Source organism: Telopea speciosissima, chromosome 7 (assembly GCF_018873765.1).
Source record: "Telopea speciosissima isolate NSW1024214 ecotype Mountain lineage chromosome 7, Tspe_v1, whole genome shotgun sequence".
Lineage (NCBI taxonomy): Eukaryota > Viridiplantae > Streptophyta > Magnoliopsida > Proteales > Proteaceae > Telopea > Telopea speciosissima.
The window spans coordinates 6,247,195-6,270,856 of NC_057922.1; the positions used below are offsets into that span (position 1 = coordinate 6,247,195).

General features: G+C 40.0%; 3 protein-coding genes across 8 annotated transcripts; all 3 read right to left on the reverse strand.

Moving 5' to 3' along the window:
- Positions 1-4,167, reverse strand: LOC122667067 (protein SET DOMAIN GROUP 41). Of its 2 annotated transcripts, XM_043863249.1 has the most exons (6): positions 3,248-4,167; positions 3,122-3,161; positions 2,893-2,993; positions 1,820-1,918; positions 479-1,041; positions 1-364 (listed from the first exon to the last, which is right to left on the reverse strand). In XM_043863249.1, the coding sequence occupies exons 1-6, from the start codon at positions 4,130-4,132 to the stop codon at positions 16-18; spliced, it is 2,037 nt and encodes a 678-aa protein (XP_043719184.1). In that variant the 5' UTR covers positions 4,133-4,167; the 3' UTR covers positions 1-15. The 2 variants fall into 2 exon arrangements, with proteins under 2 accessions (XP_043719184.1, XP_043719183.1); XM_043863248.1 differs by having other exon boundaries at positions 1-1,041.
- A 2,560-nt stretch (positions 4,168-6,727) lies between these two features.
- Positions 6,728-11,685, reverse strand: LOC122667074 (thioredoxin Y1, chloroplastic-like). Of its 4 annotated transcripts, none has more exons than XM_043863260.1 (5): positions 11,445-11,685; positions 8,537-8,625; positions 7,978-8,155; positions 7,393-7,466; positions 6,728-6,882 (listed from the first exon to the last, which is right to left on the reverse strand). In XM_043863260.1, exons 1-4 carry the CDS (start codon positions 11,622-11,624, stop codon positions 7,401-7,403), a joined length of 513 nt encoding a protein of 170 aa, XP_043719195.1. In that variant the 5' UTR covers positions 11,625-11,685; the 3' UTR covers positions 6,728-6,882; positions 7,393-7,400. The 4 variants fall into 4 exon arrangements, with proteins under 4 accessions (XP_043719195.1, XP_043719193.1, XP_043719194.1 ...); XM_043863258.1 differs by lacking the exon at positions 6,728-6,882 and adding an exon at positions 7,128-7,169; XM_043863259.1 differs by lacking the exon at positions 6,728-6,882 and adding an exon at positions 7,128-7,175.
- Positions 11,686-14,264: 2,579 nt separating this feature from the next.
- Positions 14,265-21,319, reverse strand: LOC122667070 (protein PHLOEM UNLOADING MODULATOR). Of its 2 annotated transcripts, none has more exons than XM_043863253.1 (4): positions 20,952-21,319; positions 15,440-15,834; positions 14,894-15,084; positions 14,265-14,740 (listed from the first exon to the last, which is right to left on the reverse strand). In XM_043863253.1, the coding sequence occupies exons 1-4, from the start codon at positions 21,257-21,259 to the stop codon at positions 14,345-14,347; spliced, it is 1,290 nt and encodes a 429-aa protein (XP_043719188.1). In that variant the 5' UTR covers positions 21,260-21,319; the 3' UTR covers positions 14,265-14,344. The 2 variants fall into 2 exon arrangements, with proteins under 2 accessions (XP_043719188.1, XP_043719187.1); XM_043863252.1 differs by having other exon boundaries at positions 15,434-15,834.
- Positions 21,320-23,662: the final 2,343 nt, after the last annotated feature.

Sequence of the window (23,662 nt, forward strand, 5' to 3'; positions counted from 1 at the left end):
CTTGATTGAAAATAGTTACCAAGTCACATTTTCTCCACAAAGTACATTTCTAGCATAGCGAGTCAAAGAGCCATGATAACCATAACAAATACTAGATAGATACCCTCCATAGAGTAAACAATGAGCACCAAAATGAAAGATATCTGACCTTTCTCCATCAGTGCACTCCCCTTCACATGTACAGGCACCACAACTTCGTTCATCCCCATAATCAAGACGGACATCAGTGGCACCTATACGAGGTCGATAATCCCCGAGTGTGGAAGTTCTAGGCATTCCAAGCCATTCAAAATCAACAGGATCAATAAAATGTCTAAGGAAAGGATGTCCATGAACCAAGAAAGGCCAAACCCGTGGTGAAAACCTTGAGACACAATCAAGAAACCATTCAGATAACTCTTCAAACTCTGCCTGTCTGGAGATACTAGGAGACAAAGGGTAAGCTGAAATTATTTCCAATTTGTCCATCCATTTGCACCTGCTGCATCTACTGTGAAGGGATGATTGAAGATCTGAATGAGGCAGGGACTGTTCATTGATTAAACTCCAACTTGAGCTTCTAGAGAGACTCAACAAGGACTCTCCAGCATCAATCCAGATATTAGCAGCTGTTGCAATCAAGGAAGTTTCAGAGAGGAACAAGTGCTGGGTTACCCCTGCAAGCAACAGACAATATGCTGCACTGGTCCTGCTCATGTCAAAAGCTTCCAACTGATGATTGCCCATTTCTGAATGGAGAGTCAGTAAGTGACCTGCTCGTACCTTATAAGCAGATACCAGACTGATATTGGCATTCAGAGAGAGATAATGAAGGGGATGCAACTTCAAATTTGGAAGCCCCTTTGGTTGCAAATGCCCACTCTGCAGATTTTCGATGAGCATCCTCTCCAGCTTATCACACAAAGATTCAGGGTCCCCAACTGACAGATATTCACTTATAGCTTCATCCACAAAATCACTGAGATCTTCGTATGCCTCATCACTGCAGAAGCCATTTTCTGAAATTGAGTTGGTAGCCCCATGGTTGATATGAACATTATCCTGGAGAGCAATGCAGCAACCAGTAAATCAATGATACTTATTCAGGAAACTGTGTTACAACACAAAGAACTTGGGGACCTCCAATGCGTTATAGACAAATGGATTTCTTCAAATTCAGTGGATAAGTACGAGAATAATTTGAAATAGAATAAACTGCAATATGCATTTTAATTTCAACAAAGAAAAAAGGTTTCAAGAACCAACATCCCACCAATTATACTGGATGGTGAAGCAACAGTCATACTCATGAGGCTATGGAAAGGTAAAAAAACCATAGTAGTCATGGCACTAAGGTGAGACAAGGCACAGGCAGAAACCTTGATACATGGGCTGTGCCAAGTAGCCTGAGGCAAGCAACATGGGTGCCTTGACCTGCCCTCTCCAGGTAGGTCTTCTTCTTCTTCCTGTTCCACCCCCCCCCCCCCCTCAGTTTGGTGGCCTGGGTGCCTTGATGATGCCTTAACAACTATGCTACTATTTCACACATTTGTATCAGAAAAGTCATGCTCTTGAAGCTGATACTCCATGAATCAACGCTTACACTTTGCATTTTAGGCAAGAGGAAGGGCACACAATGTGCATTACCCTTTAACGAGTACTGGATGAATTACCATATTCACATCTAAAAAGGATATGTAACTCCTTTCTTGGTGTGAGACGAATTAACTAAAAGAGAGTAGCAGCCAAAGGGAAGTAAACACTCCAAATTTATTTCGGTAATAATTGGCCATTTGACCGAAAAATTATGTCATTATAATAAGTTTTTGTAATATCTTACTTGCAAAATACAATCCACATATGCATTTGGTGATGCACTACATCTCCTACAGTTGCAAATAAACCGATACCTCAACCACAACTCCACATGCCTCATTGCCTGCAAAAGGAACAGAAGCATAGAGATTGAACCGATGAACAGTGAAAAAGCAGTGATACCTAAGTTCAAACTGTTTATACCAGAATGCGCAGTGTAGATAAATAGACGGGATACCAAATTGGATCCGGATATAAAGGTGTAATTCATAGTTTTGTTGTTGATTAGTGTTAGAATGTTGGAGTGTTAGTATTTATTTTTTTACTTATTAGTTCAAGCTAGAGCTTCCTTTTGATATATGTATACTCCAGCTTGAGGGGGAATGTTGGAATATGTACACCAGAATACCCGTGGAGGTATTCTGGTCCTTTTAGGGGTTTATTTGTTATGTTATTAGGTATAGCCTGCTTCTCTTATAGAGTCGGCTAGTGTAGGGGTAATTCTGTCCCTTTTGTATTTTTCTCTTTATTATAAATAAAGAGCTTGCCTGATCGATCAGATCACTCAAGCATTACAATCTATTCTTCTTCCATCTTCTCTTCTCTCTTTTCTCCTCTCTAAAGTTACTGGTTACAGGTCCTAGGTTTTCTACAATTAGTCTTTGCCCAGTACCAGTGCTCTTTGATAATTCGATTACAATAGATAGTGTTACTTTTCCACAAATAGGAGAAACATAAGAGATTGGCTTTCCACCAATTCACTTGTACATCATGGGTTTGTTTACTAAAACTGACCACTCCCAACAGTCCATTATTTACTTGTCAGTGTAATATAGGCCGTGAGAGAGGGTTTAGAACATAATTACCAAGTACTCAACATACCCACACTAAACTGGTTGAAATAGTATAGCAGATTAAACACTGTCTGCCAAAAAATTCCCATTAGCTCAGAAAGAAATGCGTCAAATTGCAGTACTTAATGTGAATCAAACCGAGAATGTCATAAGTCAAATAACACAAGCTAAGCTCATCTTTGAAACTCATCAGTTAATTAAACTCAGTAAGATGGCAACGTAGGTATGCAACAAAGACAATTACCTTAGGCTGCAACAAGTCAGTGTATGTCACGAACACTTCCTCTCCTTTCTTGATTGGTTTGATGCTCCTCGCAACAATTCTCGGGCCATATCCACACCATCCTGCACCAAGAAAAACAGAAGGAATAGAGCTATAAACAAGATTAAAGAAAATAAAAATTCCAATCACAAAATTAAGAAATCATGAAACTTCAACCCGAGGAACAGCACAAACTCATACAAATAATCACCTAGGCTGAATTTGCTCTCATCACAAACCCATGTCTTCAACTGCATCCAATTTTCAATTCCAAATAACTGTCACTTCCAACAAGAAGGGGAAACAAAGACTTGTATGAAGCATCATCGGTTCTTACAAGAGCTTCATCACCACTGGGGACAATGCGAGACCCTGACTCACCGCAAGCCTGCATCTCGGACCCAGCTGGGAGGAAACGATAACAGGCGTTAGGAGAGCAGCTGTGATTGATCCAGGAGAAACCCGGTCCGTAGACTGCTACACCGAGGGAGCGACCCTCTTTAACCTGCACCTCCACGGCATTCATTAGCACCTGGCACAGAACAAACTCCTCAAGTTCGTGTTCATGTTCATGTTCCTGTACCCTCGCAGTGGAAGTGGGAGTGGAGGGTGGGTGGTCTCGCGTTCTTCGGGCAAGAGACATCAACCTTGCGCCTTGGCGGATCTTTGCGAACATATCGTCGGAATGGGGGTCGCCACCTTCCACTCGATCGCGATTACTGATCAAACCAGCGATTCTGCTAGGGATCCTGTTAGGTTGGTAATGGTGGTTTTGGTGGCGGGAGAGGAGCCCTAGCCTCTCGAAGCAGAGGAGGAGGCGTAGAGAGGTGCGGAGGTCGGAGGTGTCGTCAGTCCAGTTGGTGGGCTCCGATTGGAAGAGGTGGAGGAGGTGGTACTCTCCGCTCGACACGTGTAGATCAGAGTCGGTGGCGGAGCACTGTGGGGAGCAGTAGAGAACATAGGAGGAGGAGGAGGAAGAGAGATTGGTAAAATTGGCGGGGAGAAGAGGAGGGGAAGGAGAGGGAGAGGAGCGAAGAAGAAGAAGAGTATTATTATTATTATTATTGTTATTGTTATTATCAGTAAGAGGGCGAAAACAGGCGGAGCAGTGAGTGGAGAGGAAAGAGTCGTGAAGGGAGAAGGCGAGGGGTGGGATTGGGGATATTATGTCCTCTCCCATGTCTATGTCTTCCTGGGCTCTCATCTCCATCTCTCCTCCCATGTCTACCTCTCTTCACTATTCTGCAAGTCGTCTATAATTGATTCAGGAACCATTGCAATTCACAAGGATTTAAATTCGGAATCGGAATCGAATCGGTTCCTGCATTTTCAAAAAATCCTTAGAATCGATCCCTCAGGTCTGAAACGATATGGTCCCGCAAACCTTTAAGATCGGCCCACTTCAGAATGACCAGAATTTCGATCTGAATTGGCTAGTTGCGATTCCAATTTTTGAAACCATGATTATTCATGGTTAAAACCCTAAAATCAATGATTTTCAGTTCGGAGGCTTGATTCTAGAGTTTTTGGGGACCGATCCGACTTCCAATTTTGTGTTTTGAAACCTTACACTGACGCTATGACAGCAGTTTGTAGTATTCTGCTACAAAAAATCAACCAAGATTGAGTTCGATCTTAGATTCTTAATCTCCACCCTTCTCAGTATTTTTATTTGGATTGGATTTTGTTATTTTTCACCCATCCTGAAAGAGAAATTGAGCTACCATTTTTTCCCGGTTAGATTGGAGTCTTGTACAATGTGGTATTCAGACCTTTGAAAAATAGGAGAGAGAGTAAATTATGAGATTCAAGTGATGGCATGTAAATGGTTTTGCAGTTTGGAGTAGGATAAGGTTTTTCCACCTCCTATGCTTTCAAAAATCAAATTGCCTATTTGGAAATTGGAATTGGAATTGGAATGGCGATGAATGTTCTTTGATCTGTTGCTAGTCCCCTTCCTCTTATGTATTACAATCTATGGGCGAAGCTGGTGTCTTTACCCTTTTTCAAAAGGAAGTTTCTTCTACAATCCACCACTTTAAGCCCCTTGAAAGGAGCCTATTAGTGAGATGAATAATTGGGCAAATGACATCTTTGGATTACACACATTTTTAGTTTGAAATACTACCTCAGCCATATTTTTTGATGAGAAGAGAAAAAAACAATATATTACTTCGAGGGCAAATTTATATTAAGGATATACACAAAATTGGATTTAGTGTTCAGTGCCTTATCGGTCCAGAAAAGCAGCAATTTAGTTAGTTTGTAATTATTACAAAGACAAAATGACACTTCTTTAGAAATGTCCACCTGCAAAAAGAGATTAATGATTTCCAAAGGCCACGGAGATTGGGATGGAGATGGAAGAAGACCGGGCAGATTCTTGTGAGAGCATCAAACTTCTTTCATCTTCAACCCTAGTTTCGTAGCACGTTCTAATTCTGTAAGAATTCCAAAAGGTTATGGTTCCAAAAAATGAATCGGATATAAAATCCCTGCTGCAATAAAAATAAATTTGCCCTTTAGCAAAATGCATGAAGCCCACCCTGATGGTTCTATGCTCCTAAAGTCGTGTCCTGCAAATATCAACACAGAAAAATCTAGAATAGGTAAAACCAGAAGAAACTACCTCAACCATATTGCCTAATATGTATAGAACTTTTGATTTTATTCTTTTAGTCATTGAACCAAAGATGCCACACTTGATCTCATAACCAATTTTTATGATTTCGTATTGGCTTAGGAAAATTTGCATTTGTATTGAAGCCTTAGGCTCTGGTTGGTTGCAATGGAAATTGAAGAGAAGGGAAGTGAAAATTTTCAAACCTAAAAAGGAAAATTTTGAAATCATTATTCAACATGATCATAAAAACTATTTAAATTTCTTACAATATTTATAGTAACTAAACATTTTAAATGAAATTTTAATTTTAATTTTAAAATACAAGGGATTTAAAAGCAAAATAAAATAAGATTTAATAACTAAATATAGAATAATTTGGAATTAAAGACATAACCATGTGAAAGTGTCTGGTAATAATTACAAAAATTCCTTTACTAGGTTTGAAATTTCCATTTCCCTTCCCTTCAATTCCCTTGCAACCAAACGGAACCTTACTAAACTATCAGATGGCCAAACAAACAATACGCAAGACCTTGACGCCATGAACCACCTACATGCTGTGTCTCATGACTCTCATCCCCTTTGGCAAACTGCGAAACCAGTCAGAATGGATTCCTGTTGCTGATTCCAGGTTAAAATAGAAAAGAACTTCTATCATGTTGGTCTTATATGTATATTTTTACAAGATAACACATCATTTGTATATTTGATTGGTATACTATAAGATTTTACACATGGGCTTTTATTTTAATAGCATAGATTTAATGATTCTGATCCAAAAGTCGCAAAAAAGTGGTAAGGGATTCATCACTAAGAGGAAAATTTTTGCCCATCGTATTAGTAGTAATAGCTAGAGAGCTAATTCACCCATCACATGCCATGGCCGTAGCTATTAGGATCATATATGGGTTGTATCACCCAATTCAAGTCAGGATCTCGGGAGCGCATTGTTGATATTTCTTAGTGATACCCCCCCCCCCCTTCCTCCTCCCCCAAAATTTAGTTGACCAGGCCCGGGTAAACCCTTTATGCCCAAACATGGCCGATTCTTGCACATGAGTTGACTCATAACCCCAAGTCCAATTAACATCTTGCATACAAGCAGTGGTTCACCCATCAACAGTAGCCACTCTGTGCCACACTGGTGACCTCCCAGTAGGGAAGAAACAGACTTCTTCAATTAGCTAAAATAGGCCTGCTTAGCTGCAAGCATAATATGAAAATGGCACTAATTGTGCACAGATGACACAGTTCAGCTAAAAAGCCAGTTCCTCATTGAAGGTTGACCTGGTGGAACCAAGGAATGTAGCTCAGCACATTTCTGCACCATGGTATTCAAAATTCACATCTTACAGACCGAAAAAGAAAATAGCAGCGACAAACATCACTAAATTCACATCTTATAGACCAAAAAAGAAAATAGCAGCGACAAACATCACTACATCACAAAAGAATTTTGTATTTGATTCTTTTCAGAAAACAATGCAATGGCTCTGCAGATCCAAATTGTATCAAGGCCAACTCAATTTTGTTATCCTGATCCTATAAACTTTGATCCACTGGAGCAGTGTAATGTCCTATTAAATTTTTTTCGAGGTCCACAATAGAAAGAGATGGCTGATCAACCCATACATTCCTGCAGCTTCAAAAGCTCAGAGTCAGAGACTTCTAAACTTCTAATGTCAGATTGCATTCAGTTTCTCCATCCATAATGAACTGAAAAATCTGAAGCCTTATTATAGAATTGCATAAGAAACAAATAAATAATATAGAAAGGGCTAGCCCTCCACAGATGCTGCATCATGTATATACTTCTGGAAACTGGATTGAAAACCATGCAATTAACAAAAGGCTCTGACCTTGAGAACTATTGCTTAACTTTCAGTACAGTCTCAATCCGTTCGACGAGCTGATCTGCAGTCAATGCACCTTCCTGAAAGTAATCAAACAACAGTAATTGACAGGGAACTGGAACACAGAAAAAGAATGAACAAGCATACAGACATACAAGATGGCAAGGCCATGGCTGCATTCAATTAGGGGATAACTCATGCAGTAACGCTTCACAAGGAGAAGGTCTACGATTTGATTGACCACATGAAGCAACATCATGTGCCACAGTGGACCTTGATTGCACAGAATAAAAGATTTAATTAATGGAGGTTTGCCAGGATGTTGTCAAAATCATTCTAACCTCAAAAACAATGGAGTAGATCAGAAATTTTGGCAATCATCTCTGTTTGCAATATTTAGCATATGTCTCTTTGGATGGATTCCCCAAAGGAGGTTCCCATGCCTATGCATGTAGGCAAGGTGTGCTAACAAGTTGTTGGTGTCCTGCGTTCAGAGTCTCCTGACACAAAACTTATGTTTTCCATAATCCACCTAAAGCTCACTAAAGTCGGATCTTTTGAGGTTGGAAATGAAATTAAGATTTGTCTTACAAAGCGATTACAGGGTTCCCCATCCTTAAATATGATAAATGTAGGCAGTGCCTCAATTCTGTATTTGTCAGCAATGCTTGGGTACTTCTCTGTGTCAATTTTCACAATTTGGATCTTATCTTTCAACATCCCACTGACTTGTTCAAGAACAGGAGCCATGAATTGACAAGGACCACACCTGCAAATGATGAAATGAGCTTCTTTTTTTATTCTTTTCCAAAAACTATTACAGATTAAAAATATATCCCAGAGACTCATCCCCAACAATTCCTAAACTTTCAAGCTCGACAATACTAAGTGACCTAGGCAGTGAGAAAATTGCCTTCTTGTCATGTGGATCTGTTTTCTCATCACTCTCTTTTTTGTTCCTCTCTTTTTTTTTTCTTTGAGGTGGGGTGGGGGTGGACAATGGAATAGGAACTGAGAATAAGTAAACAATATCTTCTCCAAATAAAAAAAAACTAGTTTGATTTTAAATTGACTAGATAAAAAGTAATATGATAATAAAACCAAAGCCCACCTTTGATAAGAATCCTTCATTAACCAAAATAAGACTTACCAGGTTGCATAGAAGTCAACCAATACAGGTTTGTCAGAATTTGCCAGCAAATCATCAAAGGATGAGAATGATTGTTTCTTTGCTTCAACCTACAGAGATCAGCAGAAACAAAGAAGTTCAGTCTTATAAGCCATATCGTTTCAGAATATATGTAGAATGTCCAGAAGGATGAGAATGTTTGTTTCTTTGCTTCAACCTATAGAGATCAGCAGAAACAAAGAAGTTCAGTATTATAAGCCATATCGTTTCAGAATATATGTAGAAGGTCCAGAAGCTGATTTTCATAACCATGAAACAAGCAATATACAGCACTCAGATATTGCAAATCAATACTGCTTCCTCACGCCTATGATGTTTCCAAAATAAGAAAGAGGAAATAACTTTAAAAGATCTATCAAAAGAGAAAAGATGAAAAACTTATAAGGATACATTTTAGAAGAAGAAAAGAAAACAAAAATATAATGGACCTGAGGTTTGCACTGTACTGAATCAGGAACTGGGCATTATTGGGGAGTCCAACAGTGAGTTGGTGGACCATATATATGTTTTGGGAGAACGGGTTTGTCAAGGGAAGTACTGTTGCACCGAGGTCAAAAGGTTTAAAACCCAGGAAACAGTGAGGGTAACGCTGCGTACATTACGACCCTCCCCAGACCCCACAGTGGCAGGATCCTCGTGCGCTGGGTACACCCTTTTTTATCAAAAGGTTTAAAACCTCCAGTTTCTATGTCTCACCAGGAGATGTCCTGATGCTCAGATCGTAAAACTGCCAAGGTAGATCCACCACATGTATGATATATGTAGGATTTTCAAGGCCAAAAAGACTAAATGATTCAATCAATAAACTCGAATAAAACTATGACTAAATGATTCAATCAAATAATAAGGTTACTTAACGATTTTTCCTTTCATGTACTAAGACCATTTTATATACTTTCCATACACATCTATGCTAAAGAAAGATAAATGACAAACAAAAGACGACATAACAATGAGAAGCAAATATATATACACACAAAATGATAATAATATCAAGTTATTACTTAAAAATAAAAGCATATTCAAATTTTCCCATCCATATAACAAAGAGCAACAGCATATATACCATATAGACATTAATTTATTGGGTGACGATTGATTTGGTAAGTTGATGCCAAGCCAGCTCTAGTAGACTTTGCTAGTCAAAACGGCGTTACTAACCTAATTTGTTAAACTTATGACAACGTGGATTGGTTTTTTAACTACACTCTTCTTAGACTAAGCTACAGACGGTATGTTTTCTGATTCAGGAATAAGGTCATCTATCCAAATTTTCTACCCGTAATTATATTCACAGATTGAATGATAATAACCCCCTCCCCCCGGAAAGTATGTGTACAACTTGGTACAATTTCCAGTGAGGTGGCCAGAAGACCTTGATCCACCATTACCACCTCAATCTAGGGTCACATCTTCATTAAATCGTGAGTCCTCGTGTCTTTTTCCTGTAGCTCAATTCACTTTTAACCATGTCCTTTTGGAGCCTTCAGCTGGCACCATGAAATTGCTTCCTACAAGTGAAGTGAAGTAATTGGTCTCAGAGAGCTTTTCCTCATATTGTCACCCAATTGTGCTAACCCTAAGTAAACGCGGAATGAATGACATAATAATCCAGATCCAATTCAGAGTTTTGGCTATCTTTTACCATTGCTACAGAAAATAACTATTGGTTACAAAGGGATGATTGGAGATCAAAATGGGTGAATAAAATAATGATCCAAAAGAATTGGGTGACATAAAAGGCAGAATTTCAGACGAAATGGAAATCTATAAAAATTATAAGAAGTTGTTTATGGAAACATAGTAATACAAAGTAAAATTATTCAATATGGAACTGAAAAGAAGAATGCTAGGTTTAACATCTAGTTTTTATGCTCAATATACATTTGTCTGTATTAGAATATTAAGATGAGTATCTACTTGAACCATGCACAATATATGGCAGAAGCTTGGACAGTATTCGCCAGAATATTCAAGGACACCTTGCTCATGATCTTTGATGCTTTAAGATGTGCCACAGAGAGCACAAAAATTCACAAAGTCCTTAGAATTAGCTTCCATTTCTGGTTTACTCAAAAAGAAAGACCAGGTTCTAATTTATAGTCTGTAGGTATCAATAGTGCAAGTATCTAGGAATTGCTATTAAGTGTTTTGGTACCATATGCACTTTAAAAGTAATCAAGCAGATAAAAATATCAGTTGATAGGGATGAAGAAGGTGACAGCAAGAGGGTAAATAATCCCCATGAATAATATTTCAAAATAAACAAAACCATATGAAAATTTTCATTTACCTTTATGCAACAACAGCGTTTTACTTATTGCTAACGAAACTTTACTCCATCTTTAACTGTGAACCATTTCAATCTACTTTGTGATTGGAATTCAATTTAATCAAAAGTTATAATATCAGTAACCAAATTTCCATATTGCAAGGTTATGGAGCGCCTTAAAAATCATTACAACAATTTCTCTTGATTAATGTTTTACCAAATACTTATAACCAAAATTGTACCAACTCGAAAAGAAAATTGAAGATGATGTACGTAAGTATTAAATGGTCACAAGAAAATCCCAAGCGCCCCCATTTTCAATTAGGAAAGTTCAACATACTTCCTTCTTTTTTTGGGTGCATTTGTGGGTGAGGATGGGGGAGATTTCTAGCAGGGATTCAGACCAAACCCAAAATTCTTGGTAACGACAGAGTGAAGAAAAGTTAGAAAAGACAGAAAGCCTAAAATTTTCAGTTAACAATAGATACTGCTAAAACATGGCTATCCACAATAAAATTTCCACTAGGACCAGTAGAATTACCGGAAAATAAATAAATAATAAAATAAAATGAAAAGAGAAAGGTAGAAATGTTAAACCTTAGGAAGAATTTGACGCTTCGGACGAGAAACGACAACCCTCCAGTTTCCCACTCGAAGTCGGCGAAGCCGTAGGGAAAACTGAAGCGAAGTCGAAGAGGAAAGGTTGGAAGAAAGGGAAGTCGTGGAGCGCTCGAAACTGAATGAAGGAATAGCAGCTATTGATGCTGAAATAGCCATTGTAATTCCTTCGAGCTCTTCAGCGAATCCCAAAGAATTTAAAAAAAAATAAAAATTTGTGGATGCAGCAGCTGTGTCCTCTCTGAGCTAATCGCTATTTTGACAAGAGAAGCACTGAACCAAAAACCGGGCAAGCGCGTGAAAATAATTCCTTTCCTTTTTTATTGGAAACAAAAAATTGTAGGGTAATTTACGCATACCACTCCTGAGGTTTGACAAAAGGATGTTTTTATCCCCCAGTTTTGAAAAATTCTGTGTACCCCCTGAGGTTTACAAACGGTAATAAATAAACCCATTCTATCAGTTTATGACTAACGCTGTTAAAATCAAAAGGTAAAGTGACAAAAATGCCCTTTCAAGAAAAAAAAAAAAAAAAAAAAAAAAACCTGTAACTCATCTTCCCCAAATCGATTGGGGAAGATGAGTTGCAGGCTATAGATAGAAGGTCTGTCCATTAGAACAGCAAGCCCAGCTTTGTCTCGACAAGGGAGCAACTTCAACCAGGGAGTTAGGTTCTCAATAAAAACAACCTCCCGTGGCAGAGCACCATATCTAAGGGTACCCGAGATTGGTCGAAAGCTCCAATGTGGAGAAGCATAAGCAGTAGATGATTCCAAGAAGTTAATCGAAGCCAGAAGAGACCCGAGAAGGTGTGGGTCAGATTTTTGCAGGTTGAATCGACCTGATCAGGGGGACATCGAAGACAGCCCACAACTCAACTCTGGGAGGTTTCGCATTTGCGCTCGATACAGGATCAAATCCACCCCATTGTTCGTTGTTCCAGTGACCTTGCGTGAATTACAACTCCATCTCATGAATCCGGAATTTTTTAACCTAATCAAAGCAGCATAAAATCCCATTAGTTATTACTCTTTGAACTACTGCAATTTTGAAGACGGTAACAATTAACAAACCCTAGATTCTGAACAGAAATAAAGCTTATCGTATAGTTAAAAGCAAAAGCTAGAAACACATATACAAATGGGTTAAAACCTAAAACAAATGGAAGAGGGAAAGGAAGGAGAGTGAATCAAGATCGATTCCATGGTATTCCCTACAAGGATACCTGCAACTTATCTTCCCCAAATCGATTTGGGGAATATGAGTTGCAGGTTTTTTTTTTCTTGAAGGGGTATTTTTGTCACTTTACCTTTTGATTTTAACAGTGTTAGTCATAATCTGACGGAATGGGTTTATTTGTTACCGTTTGTAAACCTCAGGGGGTATGCAGAATTTTCCAAAACTGGAGGTAAAATCATCCTTTCGTCAAACCTCAGGGGTGGCATGTGTAAATTACCCAAAACTTTAATGGCTGTGAAAAACTTAATTAAAAAAAAAGAAGAAGAAGAGATCTATGTGGGTAATGATTTTCACATTCCGTGGAGCAAAACAAAAAACATAAAAAAAAAAACCTCGCGATCGATCAAGGATCTGATACCGATCTGAATCGGCCTAAATCGATCAAAATATCAAATGTGGCAAACACTGGGTTTTGTTGGATAGGTTCTGGAATGCACAAAAATTGGTCAAAATTTCATGTTTATCTGCCGGGTTGTATTCGGCCGATCCAATTGAGTTGACAGATCCAAGAAGCGATCCATTAATACCGGTCAGAATCGATCTAGACCGATACCAATCCAATCCAATACTATGAACTATGGGTTGGACACCGCACCCAATATTTTGAAATCAGTCCAGTCGATTCCAATTCACTTACGTTTGGAATCGATAAGAGTCAGTGAAATCACATAAATATACCCTAACCGGCTAACCCTAGATTTGAAAGGGATCGGCCTCGATTCCAATCCAATTCCGGGCCCCCTACCTCAAAAAGCGTGGGTCGACTATGATGCAAGCGAAAAACAATCCACGCACCCTTAAGCCCAGCCTCCTCTTTTCTTAATTTTCTAGATGCTCTTAGAAAGGAAGCCAAAGGACTACTACGAAAACCTAGCCCACCTATAGATTGTGTGTGTCCCTGGGCCAGCGTAAATTGGTGTTTGTAGAACCTATCGATGACCAACCCATCTTGGCATCTTAGGTTGAACATTACTTGATTTGGTCCACATGGAACAATAGATGTTAATTGCCTAACCCAATTACATGGCCCAACATGAGAAAATCTAGTACTAGGCTTGGCTGGGTTCAGGCCACTGCAACTCCAGTGATGACCCCCAAATTAGAAAGCCACTACATAGTCCACATTCCACATTGTGTGAAGGACTCATGGATGTGGTAGGGCATCGATATCGGCAGTGACCATTACCGATATGGCACCAATACATATCGGCCTGATATGGATAGGCAGTGACTGATACCGGTGCTGATACCATGAAATAAAACCTTGGGTGGACCGTCCAGAAATGAATCCAATAAAAAAAGAGTTGACAGCCATGTCAATGTCCATTTTCAGATCCAATTATCTGAGAAAATATCAGAACAAATAGAAATGAATTAAGAATGAATCCAAATTTTCAATTATCCATTTCTATCTCCAACCCAAACAGCAGAATATATAGAAATCTGGTTGATAAAAAAAATTTCTTTCACAAGTTCTACAAACCCAATTGTATTACACAGTCCTTTTCATTAATCCTAATGTGTGGGTGGGGGGGAGGGGGGGGGGGGGGGGAGAAAGGTTTAACCTCATTCTTGCTCCATCTGTCGTACAGATCTACTCATTGTAGTCGTGGGAGAAAAAAATGACGTGGGGAAGAAAATCACCCATCGCTTGTCACAATGAAGGCCAGGATTACAATGCTGATGGTAAAAACAATGGTGATGTAGGCAAATATTTGAATTGACTGTTCAGTAAAACTCTGCCTCTGTTGACCAGCAGACTCAACCTCTTTAAGAAGCTTCATTACTTCATCCATGTCTGAGTCTTTTATAGCCCGGTTAAGTTGGCTATGGATCTTCTCATACTTGGCAAGTTTCCTAATCAATGATGTGTCCTTCGGTGACCATATAAAACCTGTCATCTTCCATAGAAGGATGGCAACATAGATAGCCACCACGCAGTCCACACTGTAATGGTTCCGTTCCCGTATTTCTCTCTGGGCACTGTGTATAACAAGCATCCATAAAATAGCTGAGGTCCAACCTCCGTATGCTTCCTGCAATCATTAACAATGTATAGTTCAGGCTGTTCAGCAATACCAGCTACTTTCGTTAAAAAGAAGGCAGAGAAATAAATCTATCATTGCAATATCTATATATATGTGTCCCTAACGAATGGGAAAGAGTGGTTCGGAAATATTCATTCATACCGTCCATGCCATAGCTGTTAATACTGCAACAAGCATGTGACCACTATATAAGAGATCATTGCAGCCCCCACTGGCTCTCTTAAGTAGACTGTACCATGATCCGTCAGTCCTTGTGGGACGCAGAAAATTGATCAGGAAGCTCATTGATCCCCAATCTGGTCGATAGTCTTTAATATAATCTCCAACATCAGCTGAAAAAAGATCATAGATCAAATTTACATTTTGAAAAGCAAGATTTTCTAAGGCAGTCAACCGTAAGTATGGGTTTGCTATTCAGCAGAAGACATAATAAATTATGAAGGAAGGAGGGCCACCGAACTATCAGTCCAACTCCCTAATTATCTTCCATAAAAACAGGAGAGTAAAAGATTATGATGTCATCAGGTCAATTTTTTTTTTCCTCAGAGATATGCACAGCACCTACGCAATGGTTTCAATTCCAGTTAATGCCTAACCAGTGGAGTCCATTGCTACCTCATTCCTCTTAGTTTTTTCACTATAAAACTAACAACATCTCAACAAATAGTGGAAAAGGCTGACACAAACCATTAGCCATGTCACGTTGTACAAGCTCGGAAATAGCACCAGCATCCGAAGCATATGGCACATAATATTTCTGAGCCCAAGGATGAGGATGTGACGGGAGTCTATACCGGGCAGAAACACACCAAGGCCGTACTGCTGGTAGAATTGTAGAAACAAATGATACAACCCGTAGAAGCCGACCAACTGCCATGGTGAACATGTACCTTGCACCCAGCCCAAGGCCAGGAGCTTTGACAGAGTTGAACAGTACAGAGAAAGCCAACATCACAAACAACATGAGATAATGGTGCAGTGAAATAATGCGGGCTCTTAAAACCTCAACCACCACATGAGGAAGTTTCTCATTCAACGCCAGCAGCAACCACTGGCCAGTGTCAGGAAGAGGAGATGTGGCACTGTCAACATGAATAAAACCCAGTCATTATCTCAATTTCTCCATCATGTCGTTAGGATGTAAAACCAAACTAAAAGCAAATTATGCCACAGAAAATCCAATAGAGATGAAATTTGAATAGAAAGGTCTGAAAGTTCCATGATGAAAGGAATTAAAAACAGTGGATGCAAGGGTCCATGATAAAAGAAGGATTCAAAAGTGGAAAAGTAAAAATGGGCATGAACATAGCAGGTCAGCAATCATTTAGGATACATATGGAATCAATTTACATAAGAAGGGCCAAATGGTCTGTAAATTTCTAAGAAACCCCTAGATTTTCACCTACGAGAACTCCTGTTGACATTATGCATGCTTGGGCATTTGACTGAACCATGGAAGAAGTGTCACCATGAAAAGTTTAAACTTTAAAGTCCAATTGACAGCGTCCAACCCAAAAGCTCAAGCTTCAGAGTGGAGAGGCCCTTCTCAAGGTCATAATCCCAGCAGCCACCCACTACCCGATCGATGTAGGACTAACTAAAACTCTGCCCATGGAGCTAGTCATTGCATCAACTCCCCTCAGCTCATAAGCTCTACAGCTGCACAATACCCAATCAATGTGGCACTAACCCCCCTCCCCCCCCCAAAAAAAAATAAAAAAATAAAAAAAAAAAAAAAAAAAAAAAATCTGGCCATGGAGCTGCAGTCACTGTAATTTGTGCCAAAACTTATTCTGGTAAATGTACCCCATATCAATGCAACTTACCTGAGTTTGGAACCCCTTCAAATTGCATTAAGGACAGTTCAATTGAGGACATATGTCTATTATACCTATGAGAAAATAGTAAAGCTAGGACAACAGGAATTGGTAAAAGTCAGAGAAAAGAAAAATGACACTTTACTATGTTGCTTTTGCACAGAAAAGAACAAATGGAAGCAGGAATTGTTTAGTAGAAGATATCCAAAAATGAACTATCACACCTACAACCTTTCTAATAACTTTTAGATCCTTTGCATGCGTAAGTGACAAGTAGTCCAATCCACATACCTAGTTAAAGTCAACAAATAGTTCTCCAGGGACCAAGCATTAATAATCAAATATCAATTCCATAACCTAACAGAAAATTCGTAATTATTTCCTCTTTTTTTACTTTCTTAGATAAACTGTAGAAAATTCATGCATCAACAAGCCACCTCTTACATTACCCATCACATAAAAAATTCTGCCGAGTCCAAGGCTAAATCAAGGAATTGCACTCTCTGGGAGGGCAAACTCAGTGGTAGGAAGCTTTGATAAAGGAGGAACTTGAACAGCTGCCATGTTTGGGATGGTTACTACAGTAATTCCTGGGGGCTCATTCCCAAGTGCTTTTGGAAGGAGTGGACACTAAAACTGGCTGGACCAGCATATTGCAGGATAAAAATTTGAGGCGTTAAGGGAGACAAGGGGATGGCATAAAATGATAGCACGAAACAGATGAGTGCTTTAACTTATGGAAAACATAGCCCTAGCAGTGGAATTGTGAAAAATGGATTTGTTTAGAGTGCTGACAAAAGTTTGACTGCTAGAAATTGCAGTAAGAAAGGGGGGGAGGGCCAGCTCTTCCTATGAATACTTTCTCAAGGATCCACTACTGCTGCAAATGGCCCTATAGTAACTGCCACTCCAGTGCGGGCATGTTAGAACAACCACCTCCAGTGCTGCTCCCACCAAAGGCCATGAGCACCCATTTCTGCTACCACTGACCCAGCACCATCATACCCAGCAGCCAGCCCATGGCAACTGCTGCTGCTACTACAACTACAATCATAAGTAACCATCTCCATGGGTATACCACCACCACCATAAAAGACACAATCACTACTTCGACGTAGTCAGCACTGCTACAATCACATTGGTAACAAACATCATCACCATTGTCAATCATCCTGCTTGCCCACCATTGCCACCCCCAGCATATTAGAAAGCTTGCAACCAGTAAGTGTTCTGTAGTTTTTCTTTTCCATATATTAGTTAAGAATATAAGTTGTTTCTATCTGTATGTAATTCTTTCCATTTTTCCACAGAATATCATTATAAAACTTGCTTTTTTCAATGCCAATGAGAAGGGAAAAGAAAGAAAGAAAAAAAAAGGGGGGGGGGGGAATTTTTGCTCCAGGTCATAAAAGGAAGGCACAAATTGTTAACAGTGAGAGGTTTTATGAGTTGGGGAAACTCTCTCTGGACCTTTCTCAGTTCATCACAGGTTAAGGGCATATTTATTCTCTGAATCTCTGATGATTTCATGAATGCCAGGACTGCCCCACACAACTTGGCATAAGCATTGTTGATGGATGTTGTCTTATTCCCTCACTTCTTCAATATTAGTTTAAGTCATTTACTAATATTTTTCTCAACCAACCACGGTAATTGTTACGCTCTCTCTTCCTTCAATTCATGCTGAAATCCCTCTCCTTCCATATTAGTTAAATTCATCTACCAATATTATTCTCAACCAACAACCAGAAGATTTATGCTCTCACTTCCTGCAATTCATGCTAAAATCTTCTCCGCGGTGAGTTAAAATGCTAATGCAAAGAAAAAGTCCTCACATAACAACAACAAGCCGTGATAAATTGTTCCATAAATCTTTCTTAGAAATTCCAAATAAAATCTAAAACCTTAAAAATGTCATATATGTTAATACAGCATTTCAGCTTCTCTCATACGATTTACTTTGTCCTACCAATCAAGCTAATCCCAAGTTCGTTTGTTTAGAAGGCTTTTGTTTATATATTGATATTTAATAACACCACTCTGACCAATAATTTGAAAAAAAATCTCTCTCCATATTCAGATGCCAAGCCACAGCAGATCTTGATCCAAAACCAATCTGTTACCTTCCCATTGGTGCATGCAGGAACCACTAAAATGAAGCAACTTGACCCTTATTGTGGTAGTATTCTGAAAAGGGGAATTTATTTATTTATTTTTTTTAATTTGATAGGTAAATTTTGTTGCATCAACAGACAATGCAAGTACCAAAACAGTCTCTAAGGGGACATACAAGAGCCTTACAACCTGGGAAGAAAGAAAAAACAAGGGGAAAGGCTGATATTAGTCCACAAAGGAATTGAAAAAACTTTGTCAGCACTAATACAACACAATTAACAGAGCCCAAACATTATAAAACTTCCGAAGACTGATAAGACTATCAGCTACAATGTCCATCGGTTTCATTTTACACACATACCCATGTTTAATCTGTACAGGGATCAAATTTATCTTCCCAACTCCCCCCCCCCCCCCAACACCCGCAAAAGGTCTTAAACCTAAATGATAGCTTTGATATATCAAATTATCAAGACATCTACTTTACCTGTTGTTGACATAAAAAACCTATGGTTGCTCATGGATTAGTTAATACTATTCCTTTAAGGGGTTAGCCCAATGCATAGTGGCTGACAGCCTAAAAGATCAACAGTGGGATAAGATGTTGCATATTCTTAAAAATAAGAACTTGTTAGGGTCTAGTTAGATTTTTAGGCTAGTCATACAGTTAGTTGATATGATATTTCCTTTTTTATATGGAAATGTGATTATACGCTAGTCCACAAGAACATTGGAAGACTTATCCATAAGGAGATATAAGAGAGAATTTAGTAACAGATTTCAAGTCTCACAAGTGTTTTGAGGAATCCTCAAAGAGGACTCTTGCAGTTGATTTTTCTAGTACTAAAGATGATGACCATAGGATCTAGTCATTCACATGTTGCTAAAAGAATCATCCTACATTTTGTGAAGTGTTTAGGAAGCTTAATTGAGGATTTAACCCCCCAAAAGAGTGCATCTAAGGGAAAGCTCCCTAATACAAGACTCTAACCTATAGAATGATGTGCATATATCAATATCATGTATTCAACTTAGACCTCCAATCAGTTTCAAAGCCTGACCACTCTATACCTGAAAACTTAACGGTGGCCTGTCCAAGAAGTAGATCGGGCCTGACTTTGAATTAAATCTAGCTCAGCCTATTTAAGTTTAACAGATGCTAGACCCAGGCACACCGCTATCTAATAGTTATCATCTTTGGTATCGTATGCACCATCTAAAAAATGCTTCTTTCTGTCGATAGCCGAAATTCTAATCCGAAAAAATAGAAAAAGGAAATAAAGTAAAAGACCCAATGAGATGAAAGACAACACAAAATGGCCACAGAAACTGATCATTGCAGCAGGGCTGTAATCTGGAGATCCTTGGCTCCACCCAGAATTTTAGTTTTTTGCTTGGGTCTCTACTTGAACAAGGTGCTAACCTTGGACATTCTTCAGTCCTAGATTGACCAGCAGATATGCTACCTGTGAATGCAGTTTGGAGATGATGGATCACCACTTTATGCACTGTGAATTCTGTTTTAATACAGAGATACTTTGTGGGGAATGTTTGACATAGAACAGATCCTTCCTCCAGAGTTGAAAATGTTTTTTAATAACTTACCCAAGTTATTGGTCATAATGTGGTTTTATGCCAACGGAAGAGGAGAATATGTTTCTAGTTTATTTTCCATTTTTAATGTAGCTTAGAACCTTAGAATTTGGAAGGTGGCTAAGTGACCTAAAGATTGGTAGATTAGTCTGAGAAGATGGGCTTCAAACATGGTTGCCATACTGGGAAACCAGTTCGGTGAATAGTAAGAGAATCGGTAGCACGACATATGTCAAGACAGTTAACAGAGAGTATTAATTATTCAAATCCAAAATTTCCAATCGTAAACCTTCAAGATTCGATTCAACTTAATACAAAATCAATTCAGTAGCAGAAATCAGAAATACACACATCGTTAATTAACGGAGGATTCTGCACACACCACCACCATCACCGAAATAATCCTCGCCTCATTTGTCAACGACATTGAAGCTCGAGAAGGGCTCAAATCGGTTGCTCGATCTATTGAGCTCCATGACTCCATATAATGAGTTACAAAGGTCCAAAAATGGCAAGTATCGTTAGATCTAACCAGTTATAAAAAGATACCATATTGGTCTTAACCGCGTAAACAAACTTCCCATATATAGAATAAAATCATCACAAAGATTCATCATTCATTAACTGAAATAATAAAAGTTCATGAAAGTCTCATAAATGAATAAGGTCCTTACCGGTGCCAACCAATACCGAGAACGGCAGTGACGAAGCGAACAGAAAGGACTTCAAAAAGAAAAGCGGAAAGCAGGAAGAGCATGGAAGCAATGAAAGGGATAGCAGAGCGGATCTCAGAGTTCCAGTGTGGGTACTTGAGGAAACGAGTGAGGGAAGCAAGGATGAGAATCACCCAGAGCGCGGGCTGCAAGCGAGCGTGCCATGATGGGGTCAAGTGTCTCAGGTAGTCCACACCAACATATGTTAAGGCAACCAAGCCAAGACCGCCGTTCTTCACCATCGACGCAGCCCATGCTGGTAGTGGCATTACGTCGGTTTCTTCCCTTCCCGTTCCGTCCCGGAGCTTTCTGAGTTCAGTTGTGAGGTTTGCAGTCGAACTCAGCGATGTTTTCAGACATGGGTTTTACATACAAAAAGGATTGATCGCTCGGCGACCATGAGATAGCTTCTTCTTCTCGAACACAGTAAACAATTGGAGGTAGGAACCAATAAAACGGCGCTTGGTGGATCCATTGGATGATGTGGGTTGACACCTAAGCAACTGTATACCATGGTCAGATCGCACAGAGCTCTTTCTTTCTCTACAGTGGAAGACATAGCAAATCACGAGTTAACCATCATCTTATCTTATCTTAACTCAGGTAGTTTTTGGTTTTACCCACTAACCCTACTTACCTGAAAGAGAACAAGTTGAGTTTGGAAATTATGTGGAGCTTTCAGCTTTGGCCTTTGGGCGTCTCAAGGTTCTTTCTTTCATCGGTTTTTTTTTGTTGGTAGAAGAAAGGCTATTCATTCATGCGCACCCAATGCCAAACAAAAGAAAATAGAAAACATAACAAAAATAGATAACATGATAAATGCGAGGTTTGGATATACGATATCCAGAACCAATGAGTGGAAATTGACCCAGTCTCACATGCCATTGACAGGTTCATCCAGGCTAGGGGTTGGTACACAACCAATTCCCTAGTAAACAAGCTGTAAACACAGCTGGGATTAAGCTCATGCACATACGTGCCAATAAAGGGGTCCCCACAGGAGCCGAGTAGAACTACGGCTGGGGTTTCGGAGCCGATGAAAACATCAGCAAGGTTAAAACTGTCGACACAGCTAACAATAAAGTTGGATACATGGCGAATATCCATGATGGGGCAGGGATCAGGATGGATGGGCATGGACAGAACCATGTGCTCTCCCACCATGGTGACCGACAACCTGTCAGGTCCCCACAATCCCATTTGCCAGCTTGGCCGACAGCGCATCGCGCATATCCAACACCTATTGAGGATGGCGACAGAGATGGAGAGCATGGAAACCGAGAGCAGTACCGGCCTGAGATCATAATCCACCCATCTCCGGGCATCAGTGTCGCTCAATTCAGCAGCGGATGGATCAACAGTGGCGAAACTCCACCCAAGTGGAACGTCACAGGGGTACTCAGAGTATCGATTGAGAGCTTAGGTCCTGCTTCTCTCCCACCTGCATCATCAAAGTATTTCATGCCAATAGAAGGCTCCTCTGCACCCTTTCGAGGGGGTGGAGTAGGAATAATGAACCTGAGAGACTTCAAAACCAACATAGTTACTGCCCAATCGTAGTTCCATTTGGATGCACTCAGATCTGAGATCCTCATCTCCAAAACCAACGTCGCCAGAGAGCTAGATAGACGCCGAAGAAATAGCACAAAGGATCCCTTGGAGACCATGGCCACACTCAAGGCCAGATCCCTTTTGGCATCCAAAAGCCAAACCAGATCTAAGGAGCTCCATCATTGCACAGTGAAGGTCAGAATCTTTGCCCTCGCATAGATCCAGCAAGCACACCTCTTCTCCATGAGCGAAGATGAAACAGAGATCGATAAAGTTGGGGCATCTGTTGAAACACGAGGGGGAGTAGAGCTTGGAGGAGAAGAGCGGCTCAATTAAAGCGTCGGGAGATAAGCCATCGGTGTTTCTTTCGGCATCACAGTCCCTGACGCCGACGTCAAACGATGTCTCAGAAGGTGCGGGTGGAGCCGATGCTCTTGAGTCTGCATCGTCCATCCCTAACCTCATCTGCACCAGAAGTGAGTACACCAAGGTACCAAACGCATCTAACTCGCTCAGTATCCAGCTGACATTAACGATGAACACGCTGAGTATCGGAGCGAAACACCTACTTAAATCGGAGAAAAGGAGGGCCAAGTGATGGTAGCAGACCGTAGAGAAGATGATCTTAGACGGCAAAGATCGCCATCCACCATCGGCATCGTCGTCGTCGTTGGTGGTTCCGATGGTCATGGTGGAGGAGCTGAAGAGAAAAGGAAGAAATGAAAAACACGCACTAAGGTGGACTGAATAACACGCAAGTAGGTGGACAGGTAACACGCACGGCAGCAACAGACAAGGTACTTACAGTGGCGGAAGAAAGGAAGGAGGAGAAAAAACCCTAAAACCCTTTGTAAGTAGCATTTCCTACATATGGACTGGTCAGTCTCATGGTCGGTCATGGGCTGGTTTTTCCTTTTCTTTCATCGGTTGAGTGTTAATCACGCTCGGAGTTTCCATTAGGGGTCGTTTATTTGATGGGAACTTAGGTCGGGGTGGGGAAATATTAATGTGGCACTTCAAAATATCCATCCAATCTTGTTTGGTTAACTTGGTGCCAGGGTGGTGAATTTACAAAAACCAATTTGGATCCTCTGCTGCCACCTGCCCATACAATTGGCGTG

Coding starts and splice junctions, on each gene's coding strand:
- LOC122667070 (XM_043863252.1), bottom strand. CDS start 21,259: ATGCCACTACCAGCATGGGCTGCGTCGATGGTGAAGAACGGCGGTCTT. Junction 15,835..20,951: donor CTCGGTATTGGTTGGCACCG/GTAAGGACCTTA, acceptor TCATGTTGACAG/TGCCACATCTCCTCTTCCTG. Junction 14,741..14,893: donor TAACAGCTATGGCATGGACG/GTATGAATGAAT, acceptor TAATGATTGCAG/GAAGCATACGGAGGTTGGAC.
- LOC122667067 (XM_043863248.1), bottom strand. CDS start 4,132: ATGGGAGGAGAGATGGAGATGAGAGCCCAGGAAGACATAGACATGGGA. Junction 2,994..3,121: donor TGAGAGCAAATTCAGCCTAG/GTGATTATTTGT, acceptor TTCTTGGTGCAG/GATGGTGTGGATATGGCCCG. Junction 1,042..1,819: donor ATGTGGATTGTATTTTGCAA/GTAAGATATTAC, acceptor ATTGCTCTCCAG/GATAATGTTCATATCAACCA.
- LOC122667074 (XM_043863260.1), bottom strand. CDS start 11,624: ATGGCTATTTCAGCATCAATAGCTGCTATTCCTTCATTCAGTTTCGAG. Junction 8,156..8,536: donor GTTGACTTCTATGCAACCTG/GTAAGTCTTATT, acceptor CATCATTTGCAG/GTGTGGTCCTTGTCAATTCA. Junction 7,467..7,977: donor GGGAACCCTGTAATCGCTTT/GTAAGACAAATC, acceptor GATTACTTTCAG/GAAGGTGCATTGACTGCAGA.